This window comes from Mycteria americana, chromosome 1 (genome assembly GCF_035582795.1).
Source record: "Mycteria americana isolate JAX WOST 10 ecotype Jacksonville Zoo and Gardens chromosome 1, USCA_MyAme_1.0, whole genome shotgun sequence".
NCBI classification, from domain to species: Eukaryota; Metazoa; Chordata; class Aves; order Ciconiiformes; family Ciconiidae; genus Mycteria; species Mycteria americana.
Genome location: NC_134365.1, coordinates 118,791,064 through 118,811,922, shown reverse-complemented (window position 1 = coordinate 118,811,922; position 20,859 = coordinate 118,791,064). Strand labels below are relative to the sequence as shown.

Sequence of the window (20,859 nt, the reverse complement as noted above, 5' to 3'; positions counted from 1 at the left end):
TTGAGGTGCAACAGGGGACCCACCGGCTCAAACTGCGAGATGAATTTGAGCCAGGTCCTAGTCTCATATATAAACTATGGCCAATCTTTCCTAGCAGTAGTAGTACTTATACAGCACATTACATTTTCCAAGCATTCCAAATTCTTCAACTTGGGAATTACCATAATTCTGTTATTTCACTGCAATTTATACAAATGTTATTATCCCCACTTGGTGAGGGAAAATCTATCGATACTAAACCAAAAGCTAAAACTCAACTGATTTCAGCTAATTCCTCTCCAGGATTGACAAGGATAACCGACACCATGTCCATGGCCAACAGGAGGGTAGTGGGAGTTGCACAGTCTAAAACAGTACTGCAGACAAATTAATTGACTCCAAAACATCTTTGTAGCTTCCTCTACCTCTGGCACTGGGCACTTCTGTCTGTTCACTTGCTTGAACACTAGTAAGCTCAGAAAGGCTCACAAGTTTTCTGGCCATTTGTATTTCCCCTTTAACGACCACGCTTTCCAAGTGATGACCTGATTCGGTATCACATTTCCTGTCAGACTTGACTGTGGATAGTGCACAGAGCCCATGTAAGTGCTTGTGGATCCTTTGGGGAAAAAAAAAAAAGCTGTTGGCCCTCTTGTGCCAGAGCCATGTCTTCTACTATGTCTGAACATCACTGATCAACAGCTGTGCTGTGCTGCAATCTCTCTATGCTATATGTTCTAGCAATCTATATACGGGTACGCGAAAGATCAATTTCAGAACAAAATATCTGTGCTATTTAGTTCAGAGTCATGCTAATTAAACAGATTTTCTTGCTCAGAGTAGCCAAATACATGAATAACGTTTCTCATTTGAGCAATGGGTAACGATGACAGTAATAACAATTATAAACTCGAGAAGTAACTCACATGGACCAAACGTCTATTTTGGGCCCGTATTTTTTCCTTGCCAGAAGTTCAGGGGCTGCATATGCTGGGCTCCCACACTGGGTGCTGAATGGATCAGAATAACCCAAGATGCCTGCACAGTTGCTCAATCCAAAGTCTGTGAAAGGCACAGAGATAGAGTTATGAAAGAGACAGATACAGTAAAACCCCGCTAGAACACAAGGAAAAAAAAGCACATTTTTTCCAAAAGCTAAGCAATGAACTGCCTAAGAAAAAAATCATCCACATGCAAAAATTTTATGTAATTTGTTTCTCTGAGGTGCTAAATAACCAGAGATTTCCACAAACAATAAAGAAGTCTTAGAACATGCACAATTATCCATTTCATACACAAAGCAGCTACATTTCACTGGGAACTGGGTGGCAACAACCAGAGTTGAGCTTGTCCCAGGCACTATGTGATGTGCATGGGGCAGAAAGCCACCTCGGTCTGCCATGGATTCCATACCGCTGCAGTATGTTATGTACAGGCCAAGTTTAAGTGGGACTTCTTCAACATTTTCCTCTAAATAGAGTAAATGAGCCATCAGATCTAAGGCGGGGCGCGGGGGGGGGGCCCTGCTTTTTGGGACTACTGTGGCAATGCACAAACGCACAGGGTTGCCGAGTCAGCATTTCAGCTCTGAAAGAACACAGGGAGATCTTGGAGCAAGAAGGGGAATGTGTTGATTTGGCTCCCCCCTCCCCGACTTCTGCCTTAAATTATTGTATTTCTGGCCCCTGGGTGGATCTGACACTCTTTTGCTGGCAATAATAACAAGGGACTGGCAAAGGCTGGCACCATGAGCTGACCGGAGACCAGAGGCAGCCTCTCCGCACCGAAGGAGGCTGCAGTTTCCCAAGCGCTCTCAGCCAACCCAAGCCCAGGCTGGCACCGAGAAGGGTGTTCCCGCAATCTCCCTCGCCTGCTCCAGGGCTGGTATGGCTGCAGGGTGAGCTGGGTTTAAGAAAAGATCTTAAATCACTGAGCAAGGAAAGAAAGGCTGACAGAGTGGCACCAGTGGCAGAAGCGGCTGGGGGCAACACGCAAGCCCACCCTGTCTAGTGGTAGCCCACGCTTGGCTTGGGAGAAAGCAATTATGAAACCACAGCCGGAGAAATGACATGGGAAGGTGAGGAGAGGTTGCAGAGGGTCTTGAAAGTGAAGTCAAACAACTTGACGTGGTAAGGGGAAGAAGCAAGACAAGCTTGCAAGGAGGAGGATGACATGGGCAAAGCTGACAGGCTGGAGAACGGCCTTTGCTGCAGGGCAACATATCCAGGAGCAGTGGATCTAGGGAGGTCACCATCAAAGATGTTCGCGTTATTAATAACTTGTTACTGATGACAGCTGCCACAAAAATACTGCTATTAACAATACCGACATCTGTTTTGTTCCTTTCTTTTTCTGATCCGGTCTTCTTAAAAACTCCCAGAATGTATGTGTGTTTAAAATGAAAACTGTCTTATACATAAACGAGGCAGTCAGGAGAAGCAGACCGCTGAATCCTCTTCCTATAGACTTGTGTCTTGCATCCATGTGTCTCGTAAAACAGCATATTTCTGGGTGTGCTACCCACCTGCCTGGGTGGGCTAAAAGCATCCCATCTTGCAGGCCAAATATAGCAGGCAACTGTTGAGCCCATGCAATACTCTCTCTCCACAGACTCATTAATTTGGGTCTCTCTCCCTTATCTCCCTACTTATTTGCATAAGACTTAAAGTAACGGCCTGTCCTTTAGCTTCTACCCCACGTTAAATTTGGCTGAAATCAGACAGGAGTTCCTCAAGGTATTAGAAGTGCCCTGACAGGGCGGTCACATAAGCCTTGTTCCCTTACAAAACCAGGCGAAAAAATAATAATGCTTAGAAAAAAATGCAATTATAAAGATGACTATGTGAGCCGGAATGCCCAAATGACTGCACAGTGCTTTCCACTCGACTGGCTGCATCTCTGAGGGCGAGACAAGCACAAGAGAGACAAGAATCACCATATTTAACATCCAAAGAGGCTCAAAGGGCTTTTGCTGGAGAACATTGTCAAAACTGAAGGGAGAATCAAGACAATTTCCTTGCCTCTGATGGAAAACAATTGTCTCTGGACACGGCTTAATCATCTCTGCTAGATATGTATTATCCCTGGGGCTTATACAAATACTTCTGAGGATCCATTTACTTAATTAACGTATTTATTAGCTATGGCCCGAGAGATGAGTTATGTCAATTGTAAAATACTTTTTAAAACTCCCAGAAATAATATCTTCACACAGGTCTTTACCCTGCTGTGTCATACCACCTCAAAATTACTTGACTGTAATATAATGCTTTACGATCAAAGTATATAAGGGCTATATTCTGCGATGGTGTAAATCAGCATCCTTTTATCATTATCAATGGAGGTATACTCCAGTGGAGCTTTTAATTTTCTTATTTGCTTAAACTATAAACATCTTATTCACTTTTTTCAGCTCATTCATTTAATCTAGGCTAGTATACTCTTTTTTTTCTAGCGCCTGTTAAAATGCAGAATGTGCGCAAACACACGCATACCGGGGACAGGGATTTTATCGCAGAAGAAATGGGAATATTGTTATTAACACTGTGGCAGCACATCGTGATCGCAGTGTGATTTTTATCAAGGATGCGCTGCTGATCTTCATAAGAACGGTACTACCACCAGCATCGATAATTTCACTGCCATTCCTGCCTCTGTCTTGGGCTTTCTTTCAATAAGCCGAGCTAATTACAGAATTCAGATCAAAGGCCACACTTGGTTTTCCAAAGTAAATATTATGACATGGAAACTCCGCCACCCCCACTGTTTGTACTATCGAAGTATCGCATTACACTACTACTCTCTAACGCCTCCGGGAAATCAACAGTAAGCTATGGATATATGGCTATCTCTGTGACAGTTGGAATAGGGAAAGAGTTGTTAAATAACAGAAGCCTTAGCACCAAGCTCGTAGACGAGTTTGACCAGCGGAGCTCCAGAGCTCAGCACAGCTACATCACAGCATCTTTATCAGCCACCTACCACCATGGGCTGGTAGATGAAGAGAAGTGAACTATTTCCAGCGTTTCCAGTCCTGATGTTCTCAGATTTGAGACTTAACACACAGCTAAGAATAAGTCCGCTTAACACAGCAACAGGGATTTTGCTAATAATGCTATCTAAGAACATATTATAAACCACCTTGTCACGTAGCTAAAAAGAGTAACAAAAGCAAGGTGCCACTAAGCAGCTGGGTGAAGAAAGGGACTCAAGGAATTCAGTTCTCACTGAAATGCATGAACAAGCAGGGACCTTCAGTGTCACTTCCTGGCACATTTTTAATCTTCGTTTCACCTTTTCTTTTTCCTTTATGGCAGGTTTTCTTCATTTCACAGTTAGTACAAAAGCAACATTTTTATTAGGTACTAGTGTGCTGCTGCACAAGACGTGGAGACCAAGCTCCCACCCCAAAGCAGTTAACATGAGCTGGTTTTGTAGCCTAAAGTTTCTTCTCCCAAGCATGAAAAGCAGCACGTAACTCCTCAAAACACGTTCTTCGCTCCTGAAGAACCTTCCTGGGCAGGCCTATGTGATGACACAACTGATCCATCACATTTCTAGAAAGACAGACTACATAAAATATGGTACTAAGCGCTGAATGAGCTGAGCGAGGGAACAGGCAGGGAGGAGGAAGAAGAGTAAATTATCTGGTCCATAAATTATCTGGTCTATTCCACCAGCCACAGACAGGTGCTGGCAAATTTTCCTTGTCCTAGGAAACCCTGGTGGCAACGGAAACCTGCGTGGCAGCTCAAGCACTACTTCTGCTACCGCCTGGAAAAGAGGTGTTGGTGAGGAGAGGTTGCCCAGGGACCTAAGGCCAGTTTCCGCAGCCCCTGCTCCAGCTTTCCCCACAAGCGCAGCAGACAGAGCATGAAGAACGGAGGCACTGCTTCTTCAGGGTGAACAAGCAGAGATCACCAGCGTCGCTAGCGAGATGTGGCATGAGCTGACTGTGATGTTAAATCTGTTTTTACTTACAGCAAAATTATTACTAATAAAGCAACCTTTATTTTTCTATAACATACTCAGTTGGACGGTGGGATTTAATTGCTTTGTTTTAAAATACATACTGTGTACAATCTGCTTTGCTTAAAACATCAGGCTGCAGACCTGAGGACAATTTATTTCAAAGCTAGCGAGGCTGCGGAAGATCGAACTGTCTCTTTTCTCTATTCTTCCCACACCACCCACTGCGAGGAGACCTTTCTATGCAACCGAAGCAAATGAAACTGCAGGAACAGTTCTGAAGTAATTTTTTGGCATGTGAGTTTTAATTGTACACATATCATCTGATTAGGTCTGGGTTTGGATGTCAAGTTCACATACTGTTGTGTAATCAAACACCCAATAACAAGAAAGTTATAGCAATTCTTTAAATCTATCAGATGTTCATAGAGCACTGTTGCAAACCATCTGGTCTCACTTATCTGCTAAATCAAGATAATGGGTGGTATCCATCATTACTGATGAATGATTCATGGTAACATATCGGTATCCTCTTGACCCGTAGCTGAGGTAATGCAGAGTTCTCTTTTGCTATTATTTTCCCAGAGTCGGTTGATTTGCTACAGAGTAATGACTAAAAGTCATGGTAATATTTCCAAAGACTGAATTCCCTAAGTAAATTTTGAATATTTCAGATTAACCATCCTCCTCTTGTTTGTTTGGAGACGCATGTGCTTTATACGTTACAGTCAGTGTCCATTTGACCTGAATAAGTGTTTTTCATCACTTTTCAGATCATGAAACCTTTTGAAGAAAGAAAGTCAGTTGAGTTTTTAAGTCTGCAACCACAGACACTGCTGTTGGCAAAAGGGTAGGCATGGAGATAAATATAAACAGATGTTTGGGGTTTATTTTATGAAGGGAATATTTTCTTTTCAATGCCCACATTAACATTAATGGGAGTTACGCAAAGGCAGTGAGAGACTATACCCACCGATGACTAATCTAAAATGTCTGCACAACTTTGAATGAATTGAGCGCTGCGTACAACTGATACCCGAATACAATCAAGACTCTACCATTGATCTTTCTTATTTTTTAACAGCCCTCTAAACCAATTTTGTACTGGGTGCTGGAAGCAAATTTAACAAATATAAATATAGGACCAAATTTTGCCAGCTGCTAAAAATGTGTGCAACTCCCACTGACTTCAGTGGAAGCATATGCATATGGGGGCAGAATCCAACCCTTAGTAAATATGAAATTATCAAGATAAAATAAATTACTTCTGTGGTGTCAATTCTTTAATTCTTTACAAAGTTCCTCATTTGAATATGAAAGCTGTTGGTTAAAAGATGTAGGATTATTCCCATACCCAGTTAAAGCTGAATTATTTGGAACATTTTTTTCACAAGATGCTGTCAGGAACAGCTTGATTGCTATCTATACTCTCTCAGCTCCTCTCTGCAGCAACATTAGCAGTTGTCACATGGAGGATTATGAAGTCTCAAAAATTCTCTTTATAAAACTACCCATTTTAATTACTGGAATTGCCAAACTGGTTTCATACCAATAAGCTTGATATTGTTGTCTTCATCTAGCAACAGATTTTCTATCTTCAAGTCTCTGAAAGAAATAAAATATTTTGAGTGAGCCTCCAAAATAATGAAGCAGCTTCCCATCGCTTTCATCAGTGTATTTACAACATTCATATATAATAACACGTATAATGAAAGCAGCACGCATAGTTCTACATTCAAAGCAGAAAGCCCCATGCATTGTCTCCTCTCCAAAATTACCAGTGCTTTCACACACAGTTTCACACCTATTCTTCAGGCACAAAATGACTTTATAAACATTTGTCAATACATCCTGTAATTAATCAGGTTCTTCAAATTTCCCACGTACTTAAAAGTTTGCAGAAATCTTATACACTGGGAACATTTCAAATACATGTTTTTGGAATTGGAGGTCACTTTTCCATTACTCTTCACAACCAAAGGCTCTTCACTGGCCGCAGCTGAAGAATAAACCTTCTTCTGCAGAGATCTGAGGACTCAAACGTCTGTCCTCTGCTATTGTCTACAAGGGAGACCAGAATCAGCCTTCCCTGGGGACGAAGCATCCAAACTCCTTATAGAGGTGGTCAGCATTGGTACTCCCATATGCTAGAGGTGAAAACTGAGGCTGAGGGATTGAAATGACTTGCCCAATGCCATCTAGAAGGCCAGTAACAAAGTCGAGAGAAGAAGCCACACAGGTTTTCCGAGTGTGACGTTAGTGCTTTCTCCACCATGCCACCCTGCCTGACCCCACAGAGCCACTGCACAGATCAGGGCCTGGACCAGTTTCGGGAGAGAGAGGATAAAATGAAAGCAGTCTCCTTCTACAAGACGACCGACCCTTCTTCATCAGCACATTGTTCACTTTATATGTGCCCTTCCATCACTTAAGAGCGTGGTTGTGCCTTCCTAAGCCACATTCTACCTAAGAAAAATATCCCAGAGGTCACACCCCCCCCCGCCAAACCACCCCAAAACCCCAAACTGTACAGACTAAGCATTGAGTATAATATGAAAAAATCATTTAGGTTGCTACACAACTTGTCCATGACTTCTAGCAGTTGGCTGTGTCTTTATCACAAGAATTTTTCCCCCATCCAGACATAAACTATTTCTAATAATCAGCATGCTGGGATATCAATAGCTCAGATGGGCAGTGATGCTTCTCCCAGCACGCTTCGGAAAAATCTGGATAACAGAGCCATCAGCTATAATTATGGGAAGTCAGTGACACCCATGCTATTTTGCCTTTGTAAGGCAAAGGGAGTAATAGAGGATGCCTCTATTACAGATGAAGATATAAGGCTTAATAAAATAAGACAAGTAAACCAACCAAACCAAACAAAGTACTTCCACAAGAAAGGCTCTGAGAAAGAAAGAAAAATAGCTGTGACCGACTCCAAGCCTTTTTTCAAACGTTCCTCTCCACTTCATTTTATGCCCATGCTGTGTTTCAAATACAGCTGAGGCAGAAGAGTACTTGCAGGTAGGATGCCGCTCATTTCAGCAGTACAACCACAAGGACCTTCTCCAAACAGACGTTTCTACACCCCAGTGAGCATTTCTTGCAGGTTTTCCTTGCCTCATGCGTGAAAAGAAATAGGGGAAATACTATATAAGTGCACCGAAGGAGAGTATTTTGCAAATTTCAGGTACGCAGGGGCAATATCCAGGCTTTCCTAGAGCGTCCAGCGAACGCTTCCTGAAGAGGGGACTGCCTTCTGCACCAGTCCTCTTCTCAGAGAAGCAACGTAACTCAGTCAATAAAGCACCAGGCTGAGACAGGAGGAGGGGATTATGTTCCCTCCTCTGGCAATAACCCAGCGTGTTAACTTGAGGAAATCAGCCACGTTAAAAGTGACAGCAAGTTTCAAATACCACGGCAGAGATGTAACCACATTTGGTGGTGTTTTGCCCAAGACCCAGCCTACAAAGAGCCCACCCTCCAGCCCTGCTCCCACTGCGAGGGCGAGCGCCAGCTCCGGGCCGTGCACCCCATGAGCCCGGCTGGCATCCACTGCATCCCTCTCCTCATCCGTGGGAGACTCCTCGTGCGGCGACGGTGCTGCAGACCCCCTGCCCTGCGTCCTCCAAAAGGAGCTTCCTTCGTGGGGCAACCGCTGCCGCTGAGAAATGGCTTGATGCAAGGAGGACGTGCCCTGCCAGATGGAGCCGGATCAACCCACTTCTGCTTCCCTCTACTGCCAAAAAAGGGCTTATTTCCTCACGTCTCGCATCTTTATTGCCTGCAGGTGGAGGTTTTCACAGGCAGTGTGATTAGCCTCTAGAAAGAGATCGGGGCCGGGAATTTAACAGGAGAGACTGCCAAAAAAACAGTATGGGAAAGAGGAAAAAAAAAAAAAACAACAAAAAACCCCAAAAACCAAAACTAAACTGAAATCAACAGAAGCACATGGAGCTTTGGGTCATACACTGCAATGCTCAGCACGACGTCTCAAAGCAAGGAGAAAGACCATTTGGAAGCTCTGAGTATATTAAACATTAGCTAAGAAGAGGTAAGACTTTAAAAACAAAGGCAAGGGAACGGAAAGATGAAAGCTGTAAGTTGAAGAGAAGAGACACGCAGGCAATTAGAATAATAAATGAGTGACAGGAGGGCTAAAAATAAACACAAGAAAAGATATTTAAAAGGATTCAAGGTTAAAAAAATAAAACTAAGGATAAATATTACAGGGCATTTTAAAGCTATCAGAGAAAAAAAAAATTAAATATAGCCTCAGTAGAGTGCAATCAGACCTGGTTAATTAAAGATGTTTACCCATATGTCTATTCTCAGCAGATTTGCCGGTCAGTGGTAACCGATCTAATAGTCCATATGCACCACATTTTTGTCAACCCACGTCAATGAAAGTATTCTTTTTTCGTGTGACACCAGGAGCTAGGACAATAGGTTTTTACTCCCGGATACAACCTAACAAGAAGATTCCACGTGAACCAGCCTTAGAAATGCAAAGCAAAAGCCATACAAAACCAAACCAAAAATCCCCAGACTAAGCCATAGTTGGAGAACCGCTGCAGTGCAGATGCGGACCCGTGGGCAAGCACCGGGCAGGACCCCCAGGCAGCCCGATGCCCTGCAGCAGGCTGGCAGCGGGGCACGGAGCTGGCAGGTACCCACAGCCAGGACAGCAGAAGTGCAAATAGAGCCTGCGTGTCTGGACAAGATCCACATATGTCAGGGCAGAAGGGTTATTCAGCGAATACTTTAAGAGCCTTTAACAATGCACCAAATTACCCTCTTTTTAACAAAAAGTGCAGTGGTATAATCCAGTTATGTATCTGCTCATCCTACACAGAGACGGGACCGATTTCCCCAAAGCTCCTAACTGCTTTATTATGTCAGTTCTGCCCGATTCAAACTTAAATTATTTTTTACAAAGAGAGGCTCAGCTGAGCTGCTTTGTTTGAATGTTTACATTCATTCATTGTAATAGAAAAAGTAGCACCATTGCACCCAAAAGTGTTAGGGAGCCCTGAATTTCATGCACTATATTATAAATGGTTTAACAATACAAGCAAACATACCACCTTATTTATCCTAGTTAGTGGAAATTTTTGCATGTTTTTAATAGCTGCAAACTGCAAGAGAGGATGTGAATTACAAGCTAATAGTCCAGCTACACACAGCACTTGAAACCCTTGTTGAAGTCAATGGGAAGACCTAAAGTATTGAATATCATGTACACATGCCGGTCCCTGAAGACTCAAGGGTCCTCACAATTATGCATGTGGCTTGCACTTCTTGGTAGGTGTGCTGGTTTTGGCTGGGATAGAGTTAATTTTCTTTATAGTAGCTAATATGGGGCTATGTTTTGGATTTGTGCTGAAAACGGTGTTGATAACACAGGGATGTTTTCGTTGTTGCTAAGTAATGTTTACACTGGTCAAGGACTCTTCAGCTCCCCATGCTCTGCCAGGTGCAGAAGAAGCTGGGAGGGGGCACAGCCAAGACAGTTGATCCAAACTGCCCAAAGGGCTATTCCATACCATACAACGTCATGCTCAGCCTATAAAGCTGGGGAAGAAGAAGGAAGGGGGGGACGTTTGGAGTGATGGCATTTGTCTTCCCAAGTCACTGTTACAGGTGATGGAGCCCTGCTTTCCTGGAGATGGCTGAACACCTGCCTGCCCATGGGAAGTAGTGAATGAATTCCTTGGTTTGCTTTGCTTGCATGCACGGCTTTTGCTTTCTCTATTGAACTGTTCTTATCTCAACCCACGAGTTTTCTCACTTTTACTCTTCCGACTCCCTCCCCATCCCACCGGGGGGGGAGTGAGCGAGCGGCTGGGTGGGGCTCAGTTGCCGGCTGGGGTTAAACCACGACAGTGGGTTGCTGGAGCTGCACACAGCTGCTTTGCAACTGGAAAGGCTGGGCAAGCGCTCCCTTATGCAGCCAGCAGCACATGCCACGCTGCGTGGGGTTGAGGTGGGGGAAGAAATGTAGATGCTGGAGACCTTCATTTTCCCTCCTTGAGGTAAATCTGATCTTGTTCCTTACTGTCTTGGTGCTTCAAAAAAAGGGACTAAAGGATTATGATTTTTTTTCCCCTTAAGCAAATTTTTGGCATTCATTGCTGAAAAACTTCAAAATACCAGAGTGCACCCTCAGTGATTAAATACCAGAGGACAAAAACTTTTACCTTTTTCTGAGGGCTTAGCTCCACGACATTGAGAATGTCTAACTATGGTACATGTTAGTCAAATCTATGACTAATGAAGACACTCAAGAAAGATCAAGCTGCGTTATCACAATGTGGAGAATCAGCATATATTTATGCCTTGTCAGCGCATGATGCTAGCAGCATACAGCCATCGTTCCTGTATTTGAAAATACGCGTGCTTCATGGGATGGTTTGTTTGGGAGTTTGTTCTTCTGTTGATGGGGCTGATTTTTCTCTGGTTTTGCTTGGAGCTTCACAGACCACTTTGGAGACACCAACTCCAGCCAGTGACTCCACCAAGCAACATGAGCCTGCTTCACTGAGCGAGCTACCCCAGGCTTCAGCTGTCAGCTCAGTGTGCTTTTGAAAGAAGCTTATTCAGTGCCATTGCAGGCATCAGACAGCAAAATTGAAGTTTTTGCATTTCACATTTATTTCTTGTCTGGGGGAGGAGGGATGAGAAGGAAGGTTTTACCAGCAAGCAGCTGCAAAGCAGCAGTGGTTGGCTGCTGTCTCCTGCATCTGATTTTTAATCATAACAGCATCATGAAAAATCACTCCTTAACTACCAACCTGCAAGCCCACTTTCCAGCCCCATGCGAGAGCCGGCGGTGAGCTGGAAAGGTTGCAGAGATTTGGGTTCATCATCACATCAGTATACATTTCAAAGGCTTTGTTATCAAAATATTATTTACTGAGCCTGATTCTTTTACCAGTCACAACGTCACTGAATTCAATGCAGTTGCCTCTGTAAAAGAGGAATTTAGCCCATTGTTTTCACTAAAACAATGTTTAGTTTGTTTACAGCAGAGTACTCCAAGAGAGAACGCCCAAAGGTAATTCTGAAATCTGACATAAAATAGAAAGACAAACCAGCTTTGCACTTCAAAAGGAGACTTTGTTCTGTAGTGCAGGATCTGTCATAAATATTGCATCAGCAGCCAGACTACTGGCACTTAAAATTAATAGGATGGAAGTTATCAAAGCCAACATGTCAAAGTAGCGGGTACCAAGGCAGGAATCCCGTAGCACCCTGAGCAACTGGATCACATGGCACCACCTTACTCTGCTAGGGAAAGAGATCATGGAAAAATATATAAACTCTGCTCAAAACCTCAGGGGTTTTTTGTGTCCTTCAAACTCCTGATCTGCTTTTAATTACAAAATGGCAGCGGAAGGTATGAATATGCTGCCACGAAGACAGAAAAAGGGGGAATACTGAAAGCTATCTTTGCTACCAATACATTATTAAATTCTTTTCTCTGACATCCTGACAGTAATTGCACTGAATGGGATTGAATTTTGTTAAAATTACTTTAAAAGGGTTGTTGAGAATTTCCTGTGGGATGCAGTGGCAAGCACCAAGGCTTTCACTTCATCTTCTCCCTTGTCCTTACGCTCCCAAGGGGCTTATTGTTCATCCTGCTTTTTGACAGCATGAAGGCCTATGTAAACACCCTCTGAAAAGAGAAAGCTTCACCAGATACTGCCATTTGGATTTGTTTTCCTCTGTCAGAGGGAAAGATAAATATTCCTACCTGATTCACAGCTGAGCTTGTTGCAAGTATATTTTTAGCAACCAACCAGCTCTTCTGATAGAAGGAATGAAACACAAATGATTACATGAAATTATATTTAGAATAGCGGCATTTCTTTTTTCAGCGAGCAGCCAAGCAGTTCTGAACCCCGGACACCCCTCACCGAAGATGTAGCTCCTGCACTAAGGAACTTGCAGTGTTCATCCATCATAGCAGATTAAATGTTTATAATCTGAAATACCTCTATACAGTCAAACATAAGGGCTTTTTTAACTTCTCTAAAGAAAATTAGGTTTCTTGAAGTTTTTTAATTTTAGGCTGTTCGCACATCAGTGCTTCTTAAAAGAGGCATTTACGTTCAGTTCTGGGTTCCAGCTCTTGTCCAGAGTGCTCTTCTGCCATGCCAAGTCTTGATTGTAAGTCATGAAGCTTACTGATTAATATTCATCAAATAATGTAATCAAATTTCATGCAACTTATTTCATCTGGCTTTTTTTCATCCTGAATTACAGAACAGGGCAACTCATCTATATTATTCCCCGAATAATGCAGACAAAAACGCTGGTGACTTTTGTAATAAAATCGTCAGTGAACACTTTTCAATGTCTTGTTCCATTCAATGTGAATGATGAAAGCATTTGGAGAGAGAGAAACAGCAGGCCGCTTTCTGGCCTAGGATGCCGTGTTTTGTTTCACACGCAGTGAACGTGAACACCCACAGATCACCACGTAGATGAAAGTGCTGTTATTTTTACCTGTTTTAAAAATAACAACAATAACAACCACAGAACATTGCCATTTCATCCAGGGTGAGACTGAATCAGACTTCTGCACTATTTTTCCCCCTTTTCAGTTGCCAGTTGAGTAGTCTGCTTTTAGAGTTGCCATGGTCAAAAGCCCGAGACACTGAAGGACAACTCCTGGGGTAACTACTATTCTTTCTCCCTCTCTTGCTCACAGAGAGCCAGAAGAATAAATCTGGATCACGCCATCAGTGTTTTTGCTGCATCTCTATGCTGCTCTACATACTTTGTTTGCAGAGTAAGTCAAGACATAGAATGGTTCAGCTAGAGAAAATAGTTACAGATACACTGCCTGTGATTCTGTCAAATTTCATCAGTTTAATTTTATCAGCTAAATTTAAAAATTGGACCTGCTCATTATCTGGATGGAAGACTCCCAAGGATGAGCTCTGTGCTGCGCTGTGATTTGAGAAACGGAGTGGATGGAGTACGCTGCCTTTGGGGTAAGGATTAATCCAACACCACAGGGCAGATGCAGCAGAGCATATCAGTATTTCCAGGGCCGCTTCCTCCCTCCGCTCACAAAGGTCCCTCATGCTTCAGTCTCTGTGAGCTGTGCTTATGTTCACAGAGACAGTAGAGAGAAAGAGGGGGTGAGGGCCAAAACTGCTGCGAGCATGCAGCATCTGTATGGGAACTTGTGCTCGTGTTCTCTCTGGACCCCAAAGACTTGCCTTCTTTCCACCATAGTAACCTGTCGATTGTAGCTTGTACCTAGTGAATGAGCTATTTTGGTACATGTGGGTTTGAATCCTCCCTGAAAAAGAAGGGAATCAAAGCCAAACCTACCAACCCCTCATAAGCCCTTCAGCCACTATGCAGAGGGTAAATTTTTCAGGGAGAGGAACTGCTGCTGAACTCCATACTGCTGTTAAAAGCTAAATGCATTCATCTTGTTCCTGCCAGGTTTTCCTCTGCCCATCTCAGCAACTTTGACCTTTTTCCTTCGTCTCTCTCTGTACATACTGGGTATCAATTGATCTCTTAAAGCAGTAAGTAGACTTCTTCCCTTTCTATGCCCCAAACTGTGGGGTTAATAATTTAAAGAGATCAGCAATTTAGCTGCTGATAGAGAACCTGCAGAATAGACCTGGTGGCTGCTCAAATATTTATATTACAGCGGTACCAGAAATTTAGCTCAAGATAAGACCTCAGTGCACCCGAGGTTGTACGCGCATGTAGCACCTATCCCTAATGGATCACAGGGAACGTGCAGAGGGATTCAAGACAAAAAAAAGCAGTTTTCAGAGAGCGTGGAGTTCCACCAAGCCAGATGCACCCAACAGCGTTGCACAGCGGTAGGCAGCTCAGCACACAGCTGGGCACAGCTGGAGGAGCTGGCTGTGGGCTGCCTTCAGGCAGTTTGCCAGCTGCCTGCACAGCAGCCCTGTGGACGGGTGTGTACAACAGCTCTCCATCAGAGAGTCATACAGAGTCCGTGCAGCCAAGGAAATTAAGACCCAGATCCTCAAAAGCATTCAGGTGTCTAGCTCCTACTACGTGCCTCCATAACCTAAGAGGATGGGGCCTACACAACTTGCTCAGCATCACATGGGAAGTATGTGGGAGTCCAGACTTAACACCCCTTGGCTCAAATTTAGAAAGCGGAGCCTCCTTCTTAGATAATACCCTATAAATATACCTAAGAAAAGAAAAGGAGACATACTGGCTCAGACCAAAGGTCCACCCAGCCCACCGTCCTCCTGTCTCCATAGCAGCCAAGAACACATAAGAGGAGAAAGGAACAGGGACAGGCAATCCCGTGTGATACCTCCACCTCTCCTAGCCTCTACCACTTGCTGCTCAGGGACTTCAGGCAGAGGTAGCTACTCCTTATTCAGCAACCCTCTGCAGGCTTCTCTCTGATGAACTTGTCTTGTCTCCCCTTGAGCCCAGCTAAACTTTTAACTCCACAGCATCCCCCTCCTGCAAGGAGATCCACGTCCTGCTTATACACCGACTGAACGCAGGTCCTAAAGAAAGAAAGTGATGTATCACAACAGCTCTGGATCTCTCCCAAGAAGACACTGTAGATGAACTGAAGAGCTGCATACTCTGCATTGTACTTCACAGCGTTCAAACTTGTGAGGTCCTGTTGGGGCAATATAACCAGCGGAAAGAGCAGCGAAGCAGAAGCAAGGGACTTCTGTGGTCCCGTTCAGGCTTCATCCCAGCTGTGTCACTGTAAGGCTTTGGGCAAATCAGTTCATCTCCCCATACTGCTGTATTTCCACCAGTAAAACAACAGACACAACCACCTCCTCAAAGGAACAGTGAAATGATTCATTAGTTAATGTTGGTACTGCGCTTTGAAGAGGCAAAATAGTGCTACTTGCAGGAAAAGAGCCCTGTTTTTGCAAAGCACAGGCTTATCTTTAAGGACATGCAGTCAGCACAGCTCCCGTGTGCTCACCTGGAGTTACACACTTACTTAACTGCTTTCTGCAGATACTTCCTAATACTTCCTCTACAGCAGGAACATCTAAACAATATCATGAAGATTAGCCAAAAAAGCTGTCAGGAATATATTTTTATAAGGAACGCTCCTTACTATACAAATAAATGTCAAAATACCACTTAGAGGCTCCGAGATAAATTTGAGGGTTTTTAAGATTACCTGTGAACTACTCCTGCCCGGTGAAGATGTTCAACTGCCAGGATAAGCTGCCGGATATACTTGCGCGCTTCATGCTCCTCAAGTCTTTTTTTCTCGTAGATCTTGTGCATCAAGTTGCCACCAGGGCACAGCTCCATGACAAGGTAGTAGCTGTTTTCAGTTTCCAGTATATCCAGCAGCTGAGCAATGTTCGGGTGGCGGATCATTTGCTGGATCTGCCCTTCCCGTCGCAGATTCTTGGTGACATAGGTGTCCTTTTTGGCTCTTTTCTTGTCAATTACTTTCACCGCCACCTAATGAAAAAACAGAGAAGGGGGTTTGTTAGCAGTCACACCGATGATTTATTGCTTTAACCTTGTATAAACAACCTCAATTTTTTTTTTTTTTTAAATAAAATAAAATCAAAGGACATCAGTCTCAACTGATACACCATGGTTTCAGGCATAACTGCCCAGGTCAGAGAAACAGCTGCTCTTCCAACTCCACCCCCTCTGCTGACAATTTCTTTCTTTATCCCCTTGTACGATGACAGATAAAAGTTATTGCAAGGAAACAGACAACAAAGGGGAGGAGACAATCTCATTAACCATACCCAAATACTTAGCACACTTAATGGTGGACAGTTATTTCATTTATTTTCTCCAAAAGTCTTCAGACTGGCATTTACAAGTTGTAAGTGTCATTTTTGGCTGTTCCTGGCTTTTGACATACGACTTGAGATGATATGATAATTTTCTCAAACTATAGCCAAATGTTAGTTTTGCATTATTAAAAAGAAAAAAAAAAAAGAAAACCAAAATGATTTTGGTGTCACTCTCCTGGCACATTCTCTTCCCTCTTCTAAAACATATATGAAAGACGATCCCCTTGTTACTTCTAGAACCGAGCAACTCTGCAAAATCCAAGAAGGCAAAACTTTTCTTTTTAAAATGCAACTTCTCGGTGGCACACCTGCTCAGAGCTGTCCAAGTCAACTGGAGCCCATCATGAAAGTACATAATAAAACTAAGGAGCCTCTGTACCACAATCTACGGCACGGCACGTGCCAGCGCCTATCCCAGTGCTTTCCTTCTCACTGCTGGGGCAGAATGCCACATGAGAACAAAAGGACGGGAGCGGCTAGGATATCGCTCTTTTCTATGCTTAAAGAATCTGGTTCCTTTTATTGTTTTAATGGATTCACTAACTAGTCACAATAAAAGTATCTGCCTTTTTTCTGCCTCAAATTTCTGGACACTTACTTATTTATTGAGGTTTCTTATTTAGACTGGGTGCTGCACACTTCCAGGTCATCTGTGCCCGGCAAAGATTTAACAGCTCGTGCCAGCTGAGCAACAAAGGGCACCACGAAATCCTCCTCCCGGCTCCTCCGCCCCTCAGAGCTCTGCCACAAAGGAAGTCCTTCACCGCACGCACCCGGACCCCGCAGCTCGCCCATCATTACCCAAGCGTTTGCCAGGATGAGGGGGGAGCAACACGGTGCTTGGTATCCCTGCGTGACACTGAATTTTACGTGATGTGAAAAAGTCTGGTTTGCATGGGTACAGGTCCAACAAAACGCACAGAGAATGCCGCGATCCCTCTGCCCCCGAGATGGAGGCACAAAGATGCTGCACCCGCATCTTTGCTGTCTGCCTTGATCTGGCCTTGGAGGATCTCCCGCGTTACCTTACTGCTACAACAAGAAGGAATAACAAATGTGGGGAAAACCTCAGTTTTATTTACCCTAGCCTTAACACCCAGACAACAGCACAAGCCCAGGAGGCTTCCCTCCATCTCCAGCTCGTACAACGTCCTTCCTCATGGCCGACGAACTAACTACTCGCGGCAAACTCACTTTCAACTACGGCCAACGACATGGTTACAACCCACGGCGCTGCGGGCTGGTGGGCTTCGGCAACAGGGAGACAAACTTACTCAAAGCATACCTGGCCGCCTTCCTAGCTTGAGAAAGTGCCGAGCACACATCAAGCACATGACAGCTCCCAGTCTGACTAGCCTTACCTTTATTTTTTTCTGCGAGCAAAGGAAAGGTTAAATTAGCGAACATTCTGGTTTTCCTTTAGAGAACAAAAGCCACAAAAAATATGGTCTGGAAATACGACAACAAAAATAGATCCAGACCCTTCGACACAAACGCCTTGAATCAAAGTCAAGTTTTATCAGCAGAGGAATTGAAGAATAGAACTACAGAAGTTGTGGCTTCATGGTCTGTCTTAAGAGCCAGCAGTCAGGATCGCTGAGCACGTTATTAGCCGGATACATTTCTGCTGCTAAAAGATCCTTCTGATGAAATACCCTTGATAAAGAGAGAAGGCTGAACACCACACACGAGACAGCTGCCTGGGTGAAGCCCAGAGCACCATCAGGACCATAAACTCCTGGAAACGACATTCCTGACTAGGCACATTAAAGAAAGATCATCTAGTTGTAAGATAAAATAACAGGCAAATCGCAGCTTAACTTCACAATTTTTGAAAGCCTCAGGTGATTCACCAAGGAAACAGTCTTAAATTAGTATGTTCTTCCATCTAATGAGATAGGACTGAGAACACAGAGGCTTGCATGGATTATTTAGACAGCAAACCACAGAAGTTATTCTGGTGAGGACAAACAAATTCAGGGGTTACAGAAACATGAGATGCCAGTTTGTTTGCTGCCAACACAACACATGCAGAAGTTAAAAAAAAAAAAGAAGAAAAGCTGATCTCTTCCACAGCTGCAGGATACAGAACATGGAGTATTAACGGTATGGAACAGTAATCTGTTATCCATATTGGTAAGCCATCTCCAATACATTGACCAAAAAAAGCACATCACTAAATGCAGGCACGTCTGCTGCCCAGGCTGAGCACGGCTGTGGGGAGCAGGGGCAACCACCTGAACCCAGGAGACAGAGCCAACTATGTGACCTCTTGATGACTTTTTCACTATCACAAAGAATTAGCTTTCTGTGCCTTAAGGACAAATTTTCTCCTCGTTTTTGACAGATACTTGGTCAGGCACCCTACCTATCCCAGCCGACAAGCAAAGCCGCTGTCAGACTCACCCTTGACTCTGAGCTACCTTTCCCCCTTCAACGCCCCTTGCATCGGGTCCAAGAGATCCGGCAGCAGAGCTGACAAAGGAGGAAACAAGAGTTTTGTTTCGGCAACAGCTTTGCATAGGGGAAAAAGAAGAGTAAAACACCAGTTAAGACTACGGGAGACTTCCATCTCGCACACCAGGCAGGAAACTAGCTTCAGTGCAGTACTGCTTGCTCCTGGGACAGACGTGCACGGACCTTCCCTCCTCGCATGGGTCCGTGCTGCGGCGCAGGGCACCCTGGAAACATCACAGACAGATGCCCCCTTCTCCATCTCTATTCAAAAGCCAGGGTCTTTAAAGAAACCTCTATATATCTAAAGAAAAAAACTGTAGCTGACCCAAACACACAAGCAGCCCACCAACTTTCATACGGATACTCTCCGTAACAGCTTTGAGCTTTTTGTTCCTGTTCCTCTCTGCTCCTCCCAGGTCTCCTTCCTTACTACTCCTTTCACTTATTCTTCTGTCCTCCTAGCCAATGCCCTTTCCCTTGCACTGCTCTTTTTGCTTCTGCTTTCTTGTAGGATCACTTTGCTTTCCTAAGTGAAATGCACCCCATGGTACAAGGGTTGTGCAAAGGGGCCAGCACTGTCAGGCAGAGCTCTGGTGGGATTTTTTCGCTTGTTCGGGTTTCTTGGATTTTCCCCTGATTTACAATTTATTCTGAAGAATATCGAGGAAATCTAGGGATCAAACTCTGCACTCAGTTACTCCAGAGCTGACTTAGCTAAATATTCCCGATTTTGAGTTCAAAGCTAGACCAAGGCAGGTGAAGACCGAATGTGCCCCAATGCATTTAACACACACAGCCTCCTGTATGGTGTATACGTGTGTGCATACACCTGAAAACTTCATTCATGCAGAAGGAAAAAGCATTCAGTAGAGATAATACTGTAGATGTTAGATAACGATAAAATAAACACATCTGAGCTTTCATAACCTACTCAAGACATGCCAATTATTCACTTTTGCTCTCCCAAGTTTCAAGGAGGGGCTCTTTGTCTCTGCATCATCTGCATCGTGCCTATCTGCTGACTCAAATTCTTGGCCAATATTGGCACAGAAATAAAAAAATCAATGATAAAGCAAGTAATTACTCTGAATATGTAGCAACAGTGGCTCTTGACATTCAACACTGATTTGGCTAAACCTTTGCTGTGTAAATAAACAAATGGTTTCGGTTATTCTGTGTTATGAGGTACAAAGATGAGTAATAGGCCATATTTTTGGTTCCCGAGTCCTAGAATTACACTGTTGGAATGAATTACTTTCCTGAAGTTTATGGTGTGACACATCATATGAGCAATTGCTGCTTCTCTCAATCGTCGCACTAAAATAGTTCAGGTTGGGCTAAAGCGTACTGGAGCGGAGGTGAGGGGGAAGTGCAAGCACCACTCTTCTCCACAGATCGTTGGAGGAGATGGTGACATTGCTTACAGAACCAAGCAGCTAAAACACCATCAGCAAATACAGGCACGTGTCATCACCCAAACAAAGGCACACGTTTGACACACACGGGCGGAGGATTTTTGCCAGCTAGTGTTTTAGGTGGGTTTGACATTCTGCATGAGGGAGGCGGGGGGGGATGGAGCTGACTGGCACCAAACTGCACAAAAACAGTCACAGCAAGGCCCTGAGAAGAA

The 20,859-nt window shown here is 44.0% G+C and overlaps 1 protein-coding gene across 2 annotated transcripts in view; it reads right to left on the bottom strand.

Annotated features, from left to right (window-relative positions):
* The window catches only part of HUNK (hormonally up-regulated Neu-associated kinase), a 59,992-nt gene that overhangs the window by 23,678 nt on the left and 15,455 nt on the right, over positions 1–20,859 (bottom strand). For both annotated transcript variants that reach the window (XM_075517444.1, XM_075517435.1), the window contains exons 2-4: positions 16,130–16,422; positions 6,497–6,552; positions 906–1,041 (exon numbers count right to left, since the gene is read on the bottom strand). In XM_075517444.1, coding sequence (XP_075373559.1) covers positions 906–1,041; positions 6,497–6,552; positions 16,130–16,422 — 485 coding nt within the window. The remainder of the gene's footprint in view (positions 1–905; positions 1,042–6,496; positions 6,553–16,129; positions 16,423–20,859) is intronic.